Genomic DNA, 15,104 nt, shown 5'->3' on the forward strand with positions numbered 1-15,104 from the left:
TGTGGGACGATCTCCTTACAGCCTGATTGCCATCTGAAGCTTCAGCCTCCAGAGGCTGCAGGAACAGCTCCTGTTCAAATGCATTCTTGAGATAGAGGGGGTGGGACACAGCAGGTCTGCAGTGTTCCCCTATCGTTGCTATCTGGGGATTTGCCTTCTGGTGGAACACTGCAAGAGCCTGGCTGATGGCTCAAGGAACCGGTGATGGCACCTTTCACCACCAACACTTACACTGTAACAGATGAGGTAGAGCTTTCTTCAGCAGCATCACTGGAAAGATCACTTTACACTGACTACAAAGTAGTCAGTGCTTTTTTTTTTTCCCTTTCAGCTGTGTCTCTTTGGGGTAGTTGCTAGCAGAGGGAAGGCCTGCAAGGAGAACGCAGGCACAGGGTGCTGAAATTCAGCTACGAGTATCTTGCTAAGAATGAGATTCCCAAAGAAGCCAAGGAACTGGGTGTAAAACCCATCTGGGCTTCACTGCAGATCTGTGCCTGGCAGTATGCAAAGGGGTCAGCAATCACAGCAAGGATGAAACAGACTCACAGTGATAAACGTTCATGCTTAGAGATCCAGCCTGCAGCAGTCTTAAGACATGTGAGACCAGATAGCAAGTATCCATTTATAGTGGGCAACTAATAGGAGACAAGGCAAGTCCAAGGCCAGGCTTAGAGAGAGTAACTGGATATCTTTGTAAAGCTGGTACAGAGGGCTGTGAACTCACCCACACCTGGGCTACAGCTATTCTTTGTCCTGCAGGAGCACCAATGTCCCCCATTCCACACACAGATCCCATACGCTGTGTTCAACAAACACAGGAGTAAAAGAAGGAAGGATTCCATCCCAAAGGGTCTGCAACCAAGTCAATGGTAATCTTACAATTGTACACCCAACACAATTCTAACAAGAATTAAAAGCCCTCTGAAAAAAACTTTCAAAGGTCTGCAGATATTACCCCCAAATCTCGCTGATCCAAGCAGAGAAAGATTTCCTTTCTGTAGATGTCTGCAACAGTCGGAGTTCTCAGGCAAGAATAGCTATGAAATTCTATAGGATGGCTCATAAACCATGAGGAAAAAAAAAAAGCCCACTTAATTTCTTACTAAAAATTCCCAACAACTCATTCCCAAAGGGCCAACATGCCAAAGGGCCCCTGCAGAGCGCTGGCTCCCCTTCTGCATCAGCACTTGGCTCTGGCCATAAACCAGGGAATGAGGGAAAAAGCACGTGGGCAGGCTCTGAGCTCCTCAGCTCAGCTGTGTTGGCAGCACCAGGGTTAACCACAGCAGCACCCTGTAATGCAATGATTTCTGGTTTATTTCAGCAGGGGAAGTGTGTCCCAGCCTGATTAGCCCAATGGTTTCCTCTTTTCCCATAACCTCCAGACCCCCATGGCCTAAGTGTTTACTTTCTGAAATAAAAAATCTGCTAGTGTTTTTCTTTTTTCGGGGCATGTGTATTTTGGGAGGATTCGGGGGGAGGAAAGTGGAGAGGGGGAGTTGAATGGGATGGGAGGCTTGCATACACCTCCCTTCTCTCTCCCACCCCTCACCCTCAGCTCCTTTCCAGCTGCAACCTCTGAGCTGAGACTTCTGGCTTCAGTGCAAGAGAGGGAGAGAGAAACGTATTAATGAGAGTTCAGTCTCTTGCTTCAGCAGCCATAAACACAGTGAACATCTGGAGGGAGAGAGAGGTGCTTCGCGCTGCCAGGAGCTGAAAGAAACAGGCTGTTTGCAGAGCCCCAGCCCCCCATGTTCTCCACATCCCCTTCTGCCTGTCCTGCACAGACCCACACTGCATCGCCCAGCCACAAATAGAAGCTGGCTTCGTGCTGCCCTCCCAGCTCCACGTGAGCACAGAGCCTTCCGAGGGCACTGCGATGGGAAGGACTGGCCACGTGCAACCTGAAGTCCCTGGAGAGGTCCTCAGCTGCTCAGTGCCCCCAGAAGAAAGCACTCATGTGTCCCTGCACGCTTCTTGTAGGCAAACAAGGTTGGGAAAGCACAACGAGGCATCTGTGCTTTGCGTGGCCTTGCTTGAGAAAGAGCAGAGTGTCACAGGACAGCCTAATCCTCTCAATAAACACGTGTGCACTCATTTCTACAGAGGGACCTGTGCTACTCCAAGATCAACTCAATGCAAGACATCCACAGTTACCCTCAGGACACTGAGGAATAGCCCATCACCCCATTGCTTTCCTCTTGGACTCTACAGCAAGTGAACCCTTCCCTACATGCCAAAGCCATCAATACTACAGCTCACATTTCTGATGTTTCTGGCACAGTGTTTTAAGAGCATCTTGAGTTTTCCCCCTGAGCTGAGCTCTAAATCCCCTTTCATAAGGTGGCCCCCCACAAATCTGTAGGTATCACCCCCCAAAAAGTATAACATTCTTCCAGTTTTCACCTAGCACCATCCCCTGCTCAGAGCACAATTCATCCCCACGCAGCAGCTGATCTCCAGCTGACACAAGTCTGCAGCTCAAGTGGGAAAAGAGCTCAGTGCTCATTCTCTGGTGACAACCCAAAGTGAAGGGATCTCCCTTGGGCTTTGTCTCTGAGAGTCAAGACAGGGATTTTTCCAGGGCCAAGCAGGAAACAAATAGAAAAGTGAAAGTCTGGATTTTTGTCATTCCCTTGCTTCAGTGCAAATAAACCTCCCCAAGTCTTGTCTTGCAGCAGGTTACAACAGGGGATGTAGAGGGAGCATACCTAGGTATCACAGGGTCACCTGCACATGCTTTCCTCACCTGCAGAACAAAGATCTGCACGAATCAGGTACCAATTACTCCCCACTAACCTGGAGAGCAAACCAGTAGCAGCTCAGCATCCTTCAGAGTGCCCTTGCAGAAGTGCTAGGAGACACAGACAACCCACAGCTTTACAATTCATTCACAAGACATAGAGGGATCTTTTCTCTGCCTTTAGGCTGAAGAAAGTGCCATTGGTGGAGAAAATTGTGTCTGCCCTCCAACAAACCCAGAATGCCCATTTATAGTAGGTGTGACATGACTTGAACTGTAGTCAATGAAACACCCAAAGACTGCCAGGAAGAAAAAGGGTCAAAGAAACTCATTCTAGCCAGGCTATAAACAGCGCCAGACCCCAAGGCTTATGAGAGGCAGCACCGCCACACCGGCTGGAGGATGACAACAGAGCCCAGCAGAAAGGCTTCATTCATCCCTTTGCAGAGATGCAGTGGACATCAGATGAGAATCGGGGTGAGCTGTGAGTTTGGAGGAATGAGTGGCAATAGGTCGGGCAGAGGCATCTGCACAGAGGATTTTGTCTGTGCCTTTTATTGAACCTGGAAGCAAATAATATCTGCCTCCTCGTCCCTCTCGGGAGCGGCTCACCACTTTTTCCACCCACTGCTGTTTCCCTTCACCTTCTTCCACGTCCTCCCTTGCCCACTCCTCATTTATTAGGGAGAGAGGACAGCCGGGCTGTGAGCTGCCTGAGAAGTCCTGCAGGGTCTCACAGCCGCAAGCAGATGTGCGTGCCCTGCGAAGAGACGCCCATTCATCTCTGCAGAGAGCGTGCGGGGGAGGCAGCAGCACAGGGGAGGGGGGGGGGGAAGTGTTGGAGGAGGCTGAGAAAAGGAAGGAGGCCACAGTTAAAAATAGGATAAAAGGACATGAAAAAATGCAGATTTTTTTTTCTTTTTTTTTTTTCCCCTAAGCTTCACTTGGAAAATGTGCTGCAGCTGGAGAAGCCATTGGGCTGAGCCTGGTCAGCTTTCACCTTCCCCCTCCCCAGGCTCCCTTCCTCCATGCATGGGCCTGGAAGACAGCCCAGAAAACGCTCACAGAAAGAGCTTCCCTCTGGGGATCTCCATCAGGACCCAGAAGAGTAAAGAGCAGGTCTTGTGGCATAGGAGGACAAGATGGGGAAAAGCAGAGAGAGTCTGTGATGGATGCAGGAGGTCCCCACATGATTTCTGCCTGCAGTGCACTCCGAGCTGAGAGCAGGGCTTGGAGAAAGATCACAGCCAGAGTTAGGGGGGGTGGGTACAAAGGAGGGCATCTCCACATGGTGTGGGGCAATGCAATGTGCTGCAGTGCTTTGTTTCAGCTCCAAAGGCTTTGCTTTCCTGCCAAATCCAGCAGGACACTGCTATGGCCCAGCCTGTAGGACCCAAGACAAGATGTCCATCGAGCACCAGTGAGTTGGATGCAGGGCTGCATTAGGGAGGCACACTGCCCCCAAGCTAACAAACCCTTTTTTGTGGGCTGAGAAATAATGTGCCCAGACGATATCAGCCACAGACTGGGTCAAATTGTCTTCTGTGCACTGTGGCCTCCTACAGCCCTGGGTGCTGGGGGTCATCCTATGGTAATGCCTTCTGTATGTCACAGTGTCTTGGTGCCAAAATCTTTCAAAAGCAGCACCAGCCGAAGAAGCAGGGTCAGACCCACAGCTCTCATCTCTCCTCTAGAAAACATTTTAATTTCATTCCTTGTCTTGCAAAATTCAAACTCAAATGCATTTGTTTGAAAGAAAGCGAGTTCACTTGCCCAAAGGTTCCTCTTAGTGTCCAAAGGCTGCAAGCACCTTCAGTTCAAGTGTGCTAACTCAGCACAACAATCAGAGCAACTTCTTCCGCCAGAGGCATTTCATCCTTCTCCTGCCATTAACAACAGTTTTATCTCCCCTATCACTAAGCAAAATAAACCAGTTCATAGAGAAAGGGGTTGTCAAAGTGACCTTGGCTCAAAAAACAGCACAGCCAGGACAATGTCAGTGCTGAAATTACTATGCTGCTATCAAACATTTTCCTCCTCTCCATTTTTGTGCCTAAACATTTATCCACTAAAAAAAAAAAAAATATTACCAGAGAGTAATATGAAGATACTATTGCCCTAAGAATTGGAAATCCCAGTGCTCAGTGTGACAGCATCTTTTCAGTGCCTTTGCTGCTTCACGCAGACTCACAGCACCCTTGATTTCGGGTCACCAGATAATGCAACTAATGAGCAAGCCTCTACATCCCTATTGCCACAGATGCCAGCTTTCATAGGCAGGCAGTTCTCACTGGTTGTTTTCTAACACCTTTGGGTGAAGCCCTTTTACTTGCTATGGACCCAAACGTAGCTGACTCTCAGGGCAGGCACAGTCCCAACCCATGTACTGCAGGTTGTGACAGCAGGCTAACAAATAAAAACAACTACACATCACTTCCAGTTCTTGTTGTAATAAAAATGTAAAATAAAACCCACCTCTTTTCTCATCCTTATCTACAAACCTAATCCACATCAGGCTTTTCTTTATACATATCACCAAATAATCTTAGCAGACATCAAGCACCATGTAAATAAACTCACCCAAGCTTCAAAGGCAAAATATCTTTCAACAAAGCCAAGCAGTTCTAAAACTTCTAGAAGTGTTGCGGGTTTCTGTTGTGAGAGGATATATTCACACTTGCATTTTCCTTGCTGACTTGTTTCTTTCACCAACATCAAGACCATGAAAACCAAAATAGCCTCCAGTATAGAGAAGAATAGATGACAAATGGCTTTCATGCACACCCAAAACACAAAGGAGAAATGAAAGACTGTTCCTAGCAGTATATACAAATGAGAGTTTCCTCTCATTTAAAATTAGAAACTGCTCTAGACTCTGAAAAAAAAATGGCAGAGCATTAAAATAATAGTAATAATAAGAGAAAGAGTACCACACACTGCAACAGGAAGAAATGAAATGTAATTTTTAGGTACTGCAAGAGAATTAGAGGCCTGTCCTACAGTCCCAGTGTATTCCAAGTTGGACTCAAACCTGCTAAAGACAGCGACATCTTTTTTTTCCAGTGAGCTTTGAACCAGGCTCCAATCTCTGCAGCAAGAAATTTCACAGACCCAGCATGGGGTAATGAAGATGTGGGTTACAGATATGCTGGTCCCTGGAGAGAGCGCTTTCACAGAAAAGGGGAGAGGGTATGGAAAAAAAACAAAACAAAACAACACACAAAGAAAACTTTCCAGGCACAGATTTGCAAAATGTTTGAGCAAATCCAAATGCTGCAAGAGCAGATTTCATCAGAGCAGAGCTGACATCATGCTGAGAGAGGTCACCCACAGGAGTTGAGCAAAATAGCTGAAACAAGAGCGGCTGGGAATAGACAGCGGAGTTTTTCCTCCAGCCACAGCTCTCAGTTCATCTCCAGCTAACACACAAGTGTTCACCAAAGGAAAAAAGTTGAAATGCCTGAATATTTGCCAAGGAGAGATTTCAAATTGTACGTTTGACCGCAACAGTCACTGGTTCTGCTGAACTCTTTAGCTGCAAAGAAGTCTCCAAACATCAGGGCTTTTCCCCTCCCAAGGGGCCAATGTGCATAACTAACAAGCCGGGAACAAGTCACAGAAGACCAGCACATGCCATGCAAAAGCTTACATGGGATTTATGTGCTTCACGATAGGCTTATGTGGGACTTAAGTGAAACATAAACTTCATATTGGCCCTTTGCAAAGGTCACATTCGTGCAATTTGAGCTCTTTCACTTCGTTTTGCTGTTGGCCTGTGCCATGGTGTACCTGAGCCCTCCCTTCTGCCACAGAACAGCTGGGAAGTGAGACTTGGTGGCACCTCTTCCCAAAGCTGAATCACTGTGCTGTGGGCAGGGGAAGCCTCCAAGATGTGTGGCACAGGGGCAGCAAACACAGCATGATGCAGTGGAAACAGGGCTTGCACTAAAGCCCAAAACTCTCTGCTCATGTCACACCATTGGGTACAGACCCAGAGCCCTGCACTGTCAGTTACACAAGCAGCAGCCCAAGCTGAAGTTCTGCTTCACAGGTTGAACAAAGTACAGGGCAAGAATTAGTCACCGGTGATTTTGTAACGACTTTCAAAGTATGAGTGCATCGCAGAGCAGCATCATTTAGTCAAAGCCAGGGCATGAGCTTAACTGTAGGCTGTACCGCAACCACCCAACCCTGACAGCAGAGCATGGCCATGCCTCCACCTGCAGCCATATAGCACTGAATATCACACCACCATCCCCAGGAGGAAGGGGACAGTGACCCCAACTCAGTGTAACAGCAGAACTCAGGCTCAGGAGCCCAGGCTCCCCTTCACAGAGGCCTCGTTATCTTTCCAAAGAAACGAGTTCAAGACCATACACACGAAACCAGGACATTAAAGCATCCCATCTCCAGGATGCACCTGCAGGGAGGAGCAGACAGGCCCTCCCCACACTCCACATCCCCCAGAGCAGAGTTCCTACCTGTGCTGTAGTGCTCCAGGCCGGTGGGCACCTCTTGGATGGCTGCCTCGTCCCACGGTGGGCAGCAGGTCCTGGGTGGGCAGCAGGCTGACTGAAGCCTGCACGGCATCCAGGGGTCCTCATAGCAGCTGCCAGCACCTTGCTTCTGGGCAGGGGAGGGAGCCGTGTCACCTCAGCAGCAAAACAAACCCAGAACCAACCCTTCCTATCCTTCCAGAACCTATCCCTTCCAGGATAAAATCACAAAGTACTTACCTGACCCGGCCCAGAGGCGCCCCAGCTGAGCAGCCAGGGGTCAGAAAGCCCCTTATAATATAAAGCATGTCATTCACATACATTATCTGCATCTACTTGTGTGTACTACACAGGCAGGTAGGTACATGGATGTGTCTAGTTCTAGCTACAGCTCTCATTATTGATATTACACCTCTAAATAATACATATATACATACAGATACAAGGAAATAATCCCAGGGTATCACTTCCATTATGTACACACACACTCATTACATTTATCTTCATAGATATATCCACTGTACATAAATACATACCGTATGTGCACACACACATAAACCACATTACAGATTTTACACATGTGCCACATACATGTGTACATCAGTAGAAGAATAGCAACATATGCATACATGCAGTCATACACGTAAATAAACTCAGGATGTTTGCATCCATTCTTTTTTCATTGTTAGTTCCCCACATGGAAACAGTTTTGCTTCATTTCCAATCAATGTTTAAATGCCAAATACATTCTTGGAACCATTTAAAAGGAAGATACTGAGCTGCGTTAGACATTTTTCATGTGTCACAGTGGCCTTTCTTCCTAATTTGGTGATAATTTTGCTTTCTAGCAAGTCTTCTGTATCCCCTGGTGTCCCAGCTCAAAGATACAGCTCACATCTGACCTTGTCTAGGGTCTTTAACACTAGCTGTCATTTCTTTGGAGAAACGTCCATTGATGTGATTTCCTCAATAAAGGTCATATACAAACATAAGGTAACCAGCAGCACAAAGAGCACAGCTCAGGAGCAGCACAACATACTGTCAGACCTGCCCCACAGCTGCTGATATCCACATAAACATGCCCAGCACTGCATTTTAATCCATATTTTATACAACTACCCAGCAACTGCCCAAACAAAAAGGAGCTGCCATAGAAGAGGAAGCCCAATATTTATCAAAAAACTCCAGCCAACGCAACCGAAGCTTTTCCAAAGCCAGGTCTGCTTTGTGCTGATGCTGCTGCATTCATCCACAGCAGGTGAAGGTCAGCGTGTGGAGTGGAGGCTGCAGGACAATGGTTACCCTAACAATCCTCCTCTGACAACAAGCACAGGAAATCCGATGCAACAATCCTATTTCCAGCTTGGGTTTGCAAGCTCGAGAGGTTGAGATAAGCTCTGAGCAAACACTCAGCCTCTGGATGCCACTCTGAACTACATGGAACCTCAGGATGATTTAACAGTCAACACCAAGCTGTGTCAGTGAATGGTCTGCCATTGACACAGCAGCCAAAGAGAAAAGCCACTGCTAGAGATAGCAAAATAGCCCCCAGCCCCTTCTTACCATCGCTCCAGGGCGAGCCAAAGGATAAGGGCCCGTGTTGCCAATGGTTGTGTCCATGTAGTAACTCATCATCTTTGAGGTGCCTGCAGAAATGAAAGCAGACATCAGATGCTCTGCTGCAGAAGTCTGGCGTGGCGTAAAAATTGACAGCCTCAGTTAGACCTGCTGTAAAGCCTGTGCTTTCTCACAGCCATGTAAAGGTAGCACCAGGCTGCCAATCTCAGCAACTTAAGGCAGGAAAAGTAAAAGGGAAAAAAAAAACTGCATTAATAATTGGTTTTGTGATTGGATGCGTATGTACATCAATGATGGAAACAAATCCATTTGTGTAAACTGGTGGGAGCTGGACAGTGCTGAATGGATTATCACCTAGAAGCTGATGGAGCTGCTGAGAGGGTGGGTGAGATCATATTTCCCTTGCTGTAAAATTGATAGGGAATAGTTGCCATTTTCCCCCCCTCCAATTCATTGAGATCAACAAATTTCCTATGGAAGTTTCATCAGCACCAACCCATTTCACCAAAAAAAAAACCTCTTTACTCAAGAAAAATCTTCTGTTTGCCTACACTGTCATTGGTTCTCTGTGCTGGAGCTCTCCCTTGCACTGCTGAAATCCAGGTTCTCATTCTCTCATTCCTATCATGGGATGTACTCTTCTGAGCAAGTCCTCCCACCAGTGCTGCTTGCTAGATGCAGTTGTAAGCCACTAGTTAGCCCATGTGCATAGCTGAGGTCTAGTTCTGTTTCATAATAGGTAGATGCTTCTCATCCTCTCCTTCAAACACACAACAGAGAATGCAGAATGCACGTTCTGTGTTTGGAAAGGTATAACTTAAAGGTGCTGGAAAGAAAAACGGCAGTGGCCTGAGCTCAGAAGGGCTCACTCAGGTAGGGTACAACAACTTGGGACCAAAGGGAATCACTGCTCTCATCACATTGATACACAGCATCGCCCAAGAGCCAGAGGAGCTGCCATGCTCCAACTTTTCTGAGGACACAGCAGCTCCAGCTCCTCTGAAATACACATCCTTGTATTTCTGCTACCAACTGTGACTGCTGCAGATGCAAACATTCACCCAAGCCATCCTCCAGAGCCAGCACACCCAGGTTTCCTTCAGCCTCTGTCTCTGCTCTGCACCCATAGCTCCTGTGGGCACTGCAGCCCCACTTCCCTGCTCTCAGAGCTGGGGCTGCTGTTAGCAAACAGCCAGCAGAGGCAAAGCCTGCCCCAGCTGTGCCTCACTCATCACCTCAGCAACCAGGGACTGCAGATAACGTCTCCCACCACGCAGTGTGACTAATGGCCAAATGTGAAACACCTGCACGTATATGTGTATTAAATTATTATCATCATCATTTCCTGCTTGTTATTACTAACTTTTGCTCCAACACCAGTATTATTGTTATTATTATTTTTTTACTTCTCTTTTTAATTCACAAAACTGAAAACTACCAACGTGCTGAAAGAACAACGGACCTGTTTCTCCTTGTGCTTAAAGCAAACCCAAATGCACACATCTTGCAAGTTACTGTGGCTGAGAAGCCTTAACTGATCTTAGCATCAGAGCACGCCCTACCAGGCGTTAAAACACACTGTCTTAAATCTCACTGCAGCTGGGGAGGATAAAAGAGGGTGCAGAACAGCCATCTCTGCAAGTCAGCCAACAGAGGAAAGTCACTCTACCCCATGCAGTCACACACCTGTCCCTCTGCCCCTAACCTTAACAGGGTGTAACTGCATCACTTAACCATGACCCTTAGCCCTCGTGCTCTGAAGTTAGGATCTATGCTGCTAAAGTGCACCAGCACAAGGCACACACTGTAGAAACCATCAGGCTGACCCAAGTGCTCCAGCAGCACACAGGGCACGTGTGAGAGCAAGGGGTGACAGCAGTGACACAGCGGTACCACGAGCAGAGCAGCTCGCTTTTCTGCTTCGCAGCTCCACAGCAGGCAGTTGGGGCTTGGCTTTGTTTTTTCCCTTTGATCAAGTCACCTACGCTGCACACTGCTTACAAACTGCTTTCATGCCTCGCTGAGCACAGTTTGCATTTTTCTCAGGATGCTGTTGCCAACAAAACCTTCCAGCACAGCGCCACATATTGATACTCAAAGCTGTGGTTGAAGCCTCCTACGCCCAGGGCAAGGCTTCAGGCAATGGAGAATAGGAACAATCAGAAAACTCAGCATAATGGAATAGTAATAGAAGAAGTGTAACAACAGAGGGACCAATGCAATAGAAAGGGGTTATAAGGGAAGGAAAAAAGGACTGCTCACCCACTCCCAAAGAGCTAGGAAGGAAAACTCTATGAAGAAGAGACCTCCAGAAAGAGAGCCTTCCCCAGGGGCAGTCAGCCCTTAAATGGGGGGTCTAAGAGAGGTGCAGCCACACTCCACCCCTTCCAATCACAGGTAAATTGCCTTCATCTGTGCTCCCAGGGTTGACCAGGTCTTTCCCCAGGTGCTCAATCAGCAGTTCAGGCCAGGACTCAACAGTTTCCATACAACAATATTAGCACAGACCAGTAACGCAGCACCAACAGCTCCATCCCAAGTCCCGGCCAGCAGAAAAGGAACCAGCAGAAGAACTGTGTCAGCAATGAGGGGGCAAGTTAAAAGCAGACAAGGAGCTCAGGAGGATTTGGTGCAGGCTGATTTTAACAGAATTTCCACCACTTCCCATAGGAAACTACTTCACAGCCCAATACATCTCTTGCTGTCAGCAAGTTTCCCTGATGGTTGAGCCATATTTTTCTTCTTTCGAGCTTCCTCTAATAAGAGCCTAAATAGCTCCTCTCCTCCCCTTGGATGCCATTAGAGAGCTTTAATGACCACTCAGGAGCTTGCAGCTGAACTAAATTCAATGACAGCATCCCTTGTGTCAGGTAACTTGGCCAAAATTGAGGAAATCACTGCAGATTTACACCAAGATAATTGAGATCCGCAGCTTGCTGCAAGCTGTTAATAAATAGAGGGGAATCAGAGCCATTTGGTAAAATCCTTAATGACTGAACATCTTGATTCATCTCATTGTTTGCTCTTATTATTCCTGTCTTATGGTGAAAACACGTGTGGGGGAAGCAGAGCTTGTTTTGGGGCTTGATCAAGTACCAGCCAAAGCTATTAGACTCTTCAGTCATTTCTAAACATAATTAACATTTTAATTTCATTTCAACATCCATCCCTCCTTTTTTACAAGAGAATTTCTAAGAAAATAATTACCAAACTTTGAACTTTAAAAAGGGAATAACGCTTTGTCCTTATGATAAACTCTTATGATACCCCTGTAGAAATTAGGAAAAAATTAAAAATACGTATTAAATGAAGATGAGCTGTATCTATGGGATGTATAAAGACCCTTTAAAAGGCTGCCTTAGAACGTTTAAGTGCTTTGTTGTTTTAAGTCTGGGGAAAAGGAAGCTGAATGAGACTCAGTGATTTCCCTGCAGCTCCCATCTCTCCCACGTTAGCACCCTGCACACCCATAGTATGACTGGGACAAGGCAGTTGGACAGCTTTCTGCATCCCTGCAAACCAGCAAGATTCCCTTCCCTTGGGGTTGGGTGGGCAGCCAGGAGCAGCATTAGCAACCTTATCAAAGTGTTCCTAACCTCAAATGTGGGAAGAAAGACTTGAAAAATGCAGAGGACACAACCGTCCTCCATGGGCTGCAGCACAGGCAGCTCCTGCCCCAGAGTTGCTTAGTGATACCGTTTTATTTTTCATCAAGCAATAATTTATCATCTTTGAGGGGGTGGAGAAAATAGCTCATGGAAATGACTTTGTTCCACAGGGTTTTAACCCTTGGTACCCTGGCACTTTCCAGGCTGCCTGCCAATTCAGTTCTCAGGGGAAAAAAGTGTTTGCTGATCTGTTGGCATGTTAAAAACCCATTCAATTCATCAAACCCTGGCACCAGCTTAAAATAAAAGGAGCATCCCTAATGCAGGGATACAAGCGATAGGAAGAATCGCATTTCTCTTGCTGCCAACTAAGCACAAAATGTGCTCCCTAACAGATCGGCCACCTCCTGTCTCTGCTTCACATCAGGAGCTCCTACATTCATTACGCTCTTAAAACTTTGCAGCGTTCTCAGAGGTAACTGAAGGGAAGCCAGGCAGGGCAGTAAATAACACAGCCATGGGAAATAGAGAGATGCACTAAGTGCCCTTCTGCATCCTCAGTAAATAGTCAGAGGTTCAATGTGCTGCCTAAGCTCACACGAGGAAAGGGAGGCTGAGTGGCTGAGCCCTAAGGCACGACCATGGCTCCATGCAGTGGCTGCAATGGGACGAGCGTGGCACCACCAAACCCACAGGTCGTGCTGAGGAGTATTTGGGTGGGATGCTGAAGCAGAGTGGCTGCTGCTTACGGTCACGCTGCTCCCTATTAGATCAGAGCTGCTATTTGCAACTGCAGGAAGATGTGAATGGGTGGGGGGGGTTAATTAGGTCATCTGTTATTCCACTCACGTATTTCCCTCTGTGAAATAATAGACCTACAGTACAGCAGCATGGGCCAGATCCTCAGCCAGGGCAAAGCAAAGAGGGAAAGAGTAGGGATTGAAAGCCCAGCTATATTTGGTGTTTTGCTCCACACTCCCCATATGACCTGTAGAAGGATGCTTGGGACCAGCCTGCCCAAAGATGCTGGTGTTTCAAAAATCCCACTAGGCATTAAGTATTCAGCAGCTGTAGAAAGTTAAGAGAATCCAGAGTTTCTCTGTGCCTTCATATGTCAAACATAAAAAGGTGATGATAGCAGGGGGGTGCTTTCTGGTTTGGAGATGCACATGGCACCCTGCAGTTCAGGGCAGGAGCCATGCACAATCCCAGTGCTGGGTGCACAAAATACACAGCAGTCCTCTATGGAAATCTCACCCCCTGGGTTAGCAGGGCCATTCCCCTATGCAAACGTCTGGGTAGCCCTAAGTATCTGGCTTACCAGAAAATTGTTTACAGGACAGGCAGGGGTGAGGTCAAAACCCCAGCTGGATCAGAGGCAGCACGAACAGGGCTGTAACCAGGAAACAGCCCCGGACCCAGCCCACAGCCCCCAAAGGTGTCAGTTGACAGCACAGCATGGGAAGTTGATGGTAACTGTAATACCAAGAGAGTGGCTGCATGCAAAGCAAGGATTTAGAGGATAATGGGAAGGGGAAAGGCCTTGGCTGTGCTGCTGGGGGCCACACGGTGCCTGCTGGCCCTTTTTTGGCTGCGAGAGGGCTGCAGGATTTTGCCCATCCCAAGGAGCAGCAGCAGCACAGCTGCACATTGCTGTGGCTGCCACACTCAGGGCTCCTGACTCCAATTCCTTCCATAGACAAGCATGCAAAATGCTCACCTGCGGCATTTTCTGCCCTTTGGGGATACCATTGCTATTAGAAAACATTCAGAGCTGAGGCAACAAATTCCACATAGCATCCCTCCAAAGACAGAAAGCAGCCCTCTCTGGGTGGGCTGGTCAACCTGCCCGCTCCCTATCTGTGCACCCAGCTGTGCTGGAGGGGCTGGGGGAGCATCAGGGCCTGGGCACCTCGCTGGTCTCCTGCCCCATAGCGAGCACAAGCAAACCCCCACCCCACAACCAAAGCCTCCTCTCAAGAAATAGAAGGAACTGCAAATGTAATCCACTGCAAGAATGCCAGGGCGCAGCCTGCTACCTAGATGAGGGAAACAATACTGTTCTCCTAAGCACACATATCAACTTGATATTCTCTCTATATATGAAATTAAAAGGATTTTTAAAGGGAAGCATCAGCTCAGACATTCGTAAGACACTGCAGAACTATTAGCAAGCACACGAATCAGCCACTGGGTGAAACTGGGAATGGAGAAAAAGAGTAAATGCCCAGCAAAACAAACCTTCCATCTATCCTGGAAACGAACACAGGTACCTACAGCCCACAACAGCCTTTAAAGAGACTCTCTCCCCATCACCACTTACTACTTATCTGGAAGACCAAGGAAAAAGCTTATGTCCTCCACGGCTCCCCACACTTGTCTCCGGTCTCTCTCCAACTACCTGGTGCTATCCTCTGCGCCGGAGCTGGGGAGGATGGAAATACCATAGTGTTTGCAGCAGGGCCGCCTATTCAAAGGGAGGGGGAGTGGTCAGCCCCGCACAGGCGGTGGGGAGGCGAGCCCCCCGCGCTCCGCTCTCGCTGGCAGATGTCGCACTGTGACCCTCACCACGGGGTGTGAGCCTTATCGAGCCCATTCCCAAAGCTCTGCTGGGCTGCCCCAGCTTCGAGGTGCCTGCTGCCAAAAATTGCTTTTTCTTCCTCAAAAGTCCCCTGGGCG

At 47.9% G+C, this 15,104-nt stretch overlaps 1 protein-coding gene across 3 annotated transcripts in view; it reads right to left on the reverse strand.

Moving 5' to 3' along the window:
* The window catches only part of ETS1 (ETS proto-oncogene 1, transcription factor), a 64,917-nt gene extending 50,045 nt beyond the window's left edge, over positions 1 to 14,872 (reverse strand). The window contains exons 1-3 of one of the 3 annotated variants that reach the window (XM_042831985.1): positions 14,827 to 14,872; positions 8,803 to 8,885; positions 7,225 to 7,369 (exon numbers count right to left, since the gene is read on the reverse strand). In XM_042831985.1, the coding sequence (XP_042687919.1) occupies positions 7,225 to 7,369; positions 8,803 to 8,885; positions 14,827 to 14,872 (274 nt within the window). Of the gene's footprint in view, positions 1 to 7,224; positions 7,370 to 8,802; positions 8,886 to 14,748 lie in introns of all 3 variants that reach the window. The other 2 variants (XM_042831987.1, XM_042831986.1) reach the window with 2 other exon arrangements.
* Positions 14,873 to 15,104: the final 232 nt, after the last annotated feature.

This window comes from Centrocercus urophasianus, unplaced genomic scaffold (assembly GCF_019232065.1).
Source record: "Centrocercus urophasianus isolate 14NV4802_14NV808 unplaced genomic scaffold, USGS_Curo_1.0 seq_37, whole genome shotgun sequence".
Lineage (NCBI taxonomy): Eukaryota > Metazoa > Chordata > Aves > Galliformes > Phasianidae > Centrocercus > Centrocercus urophasianus.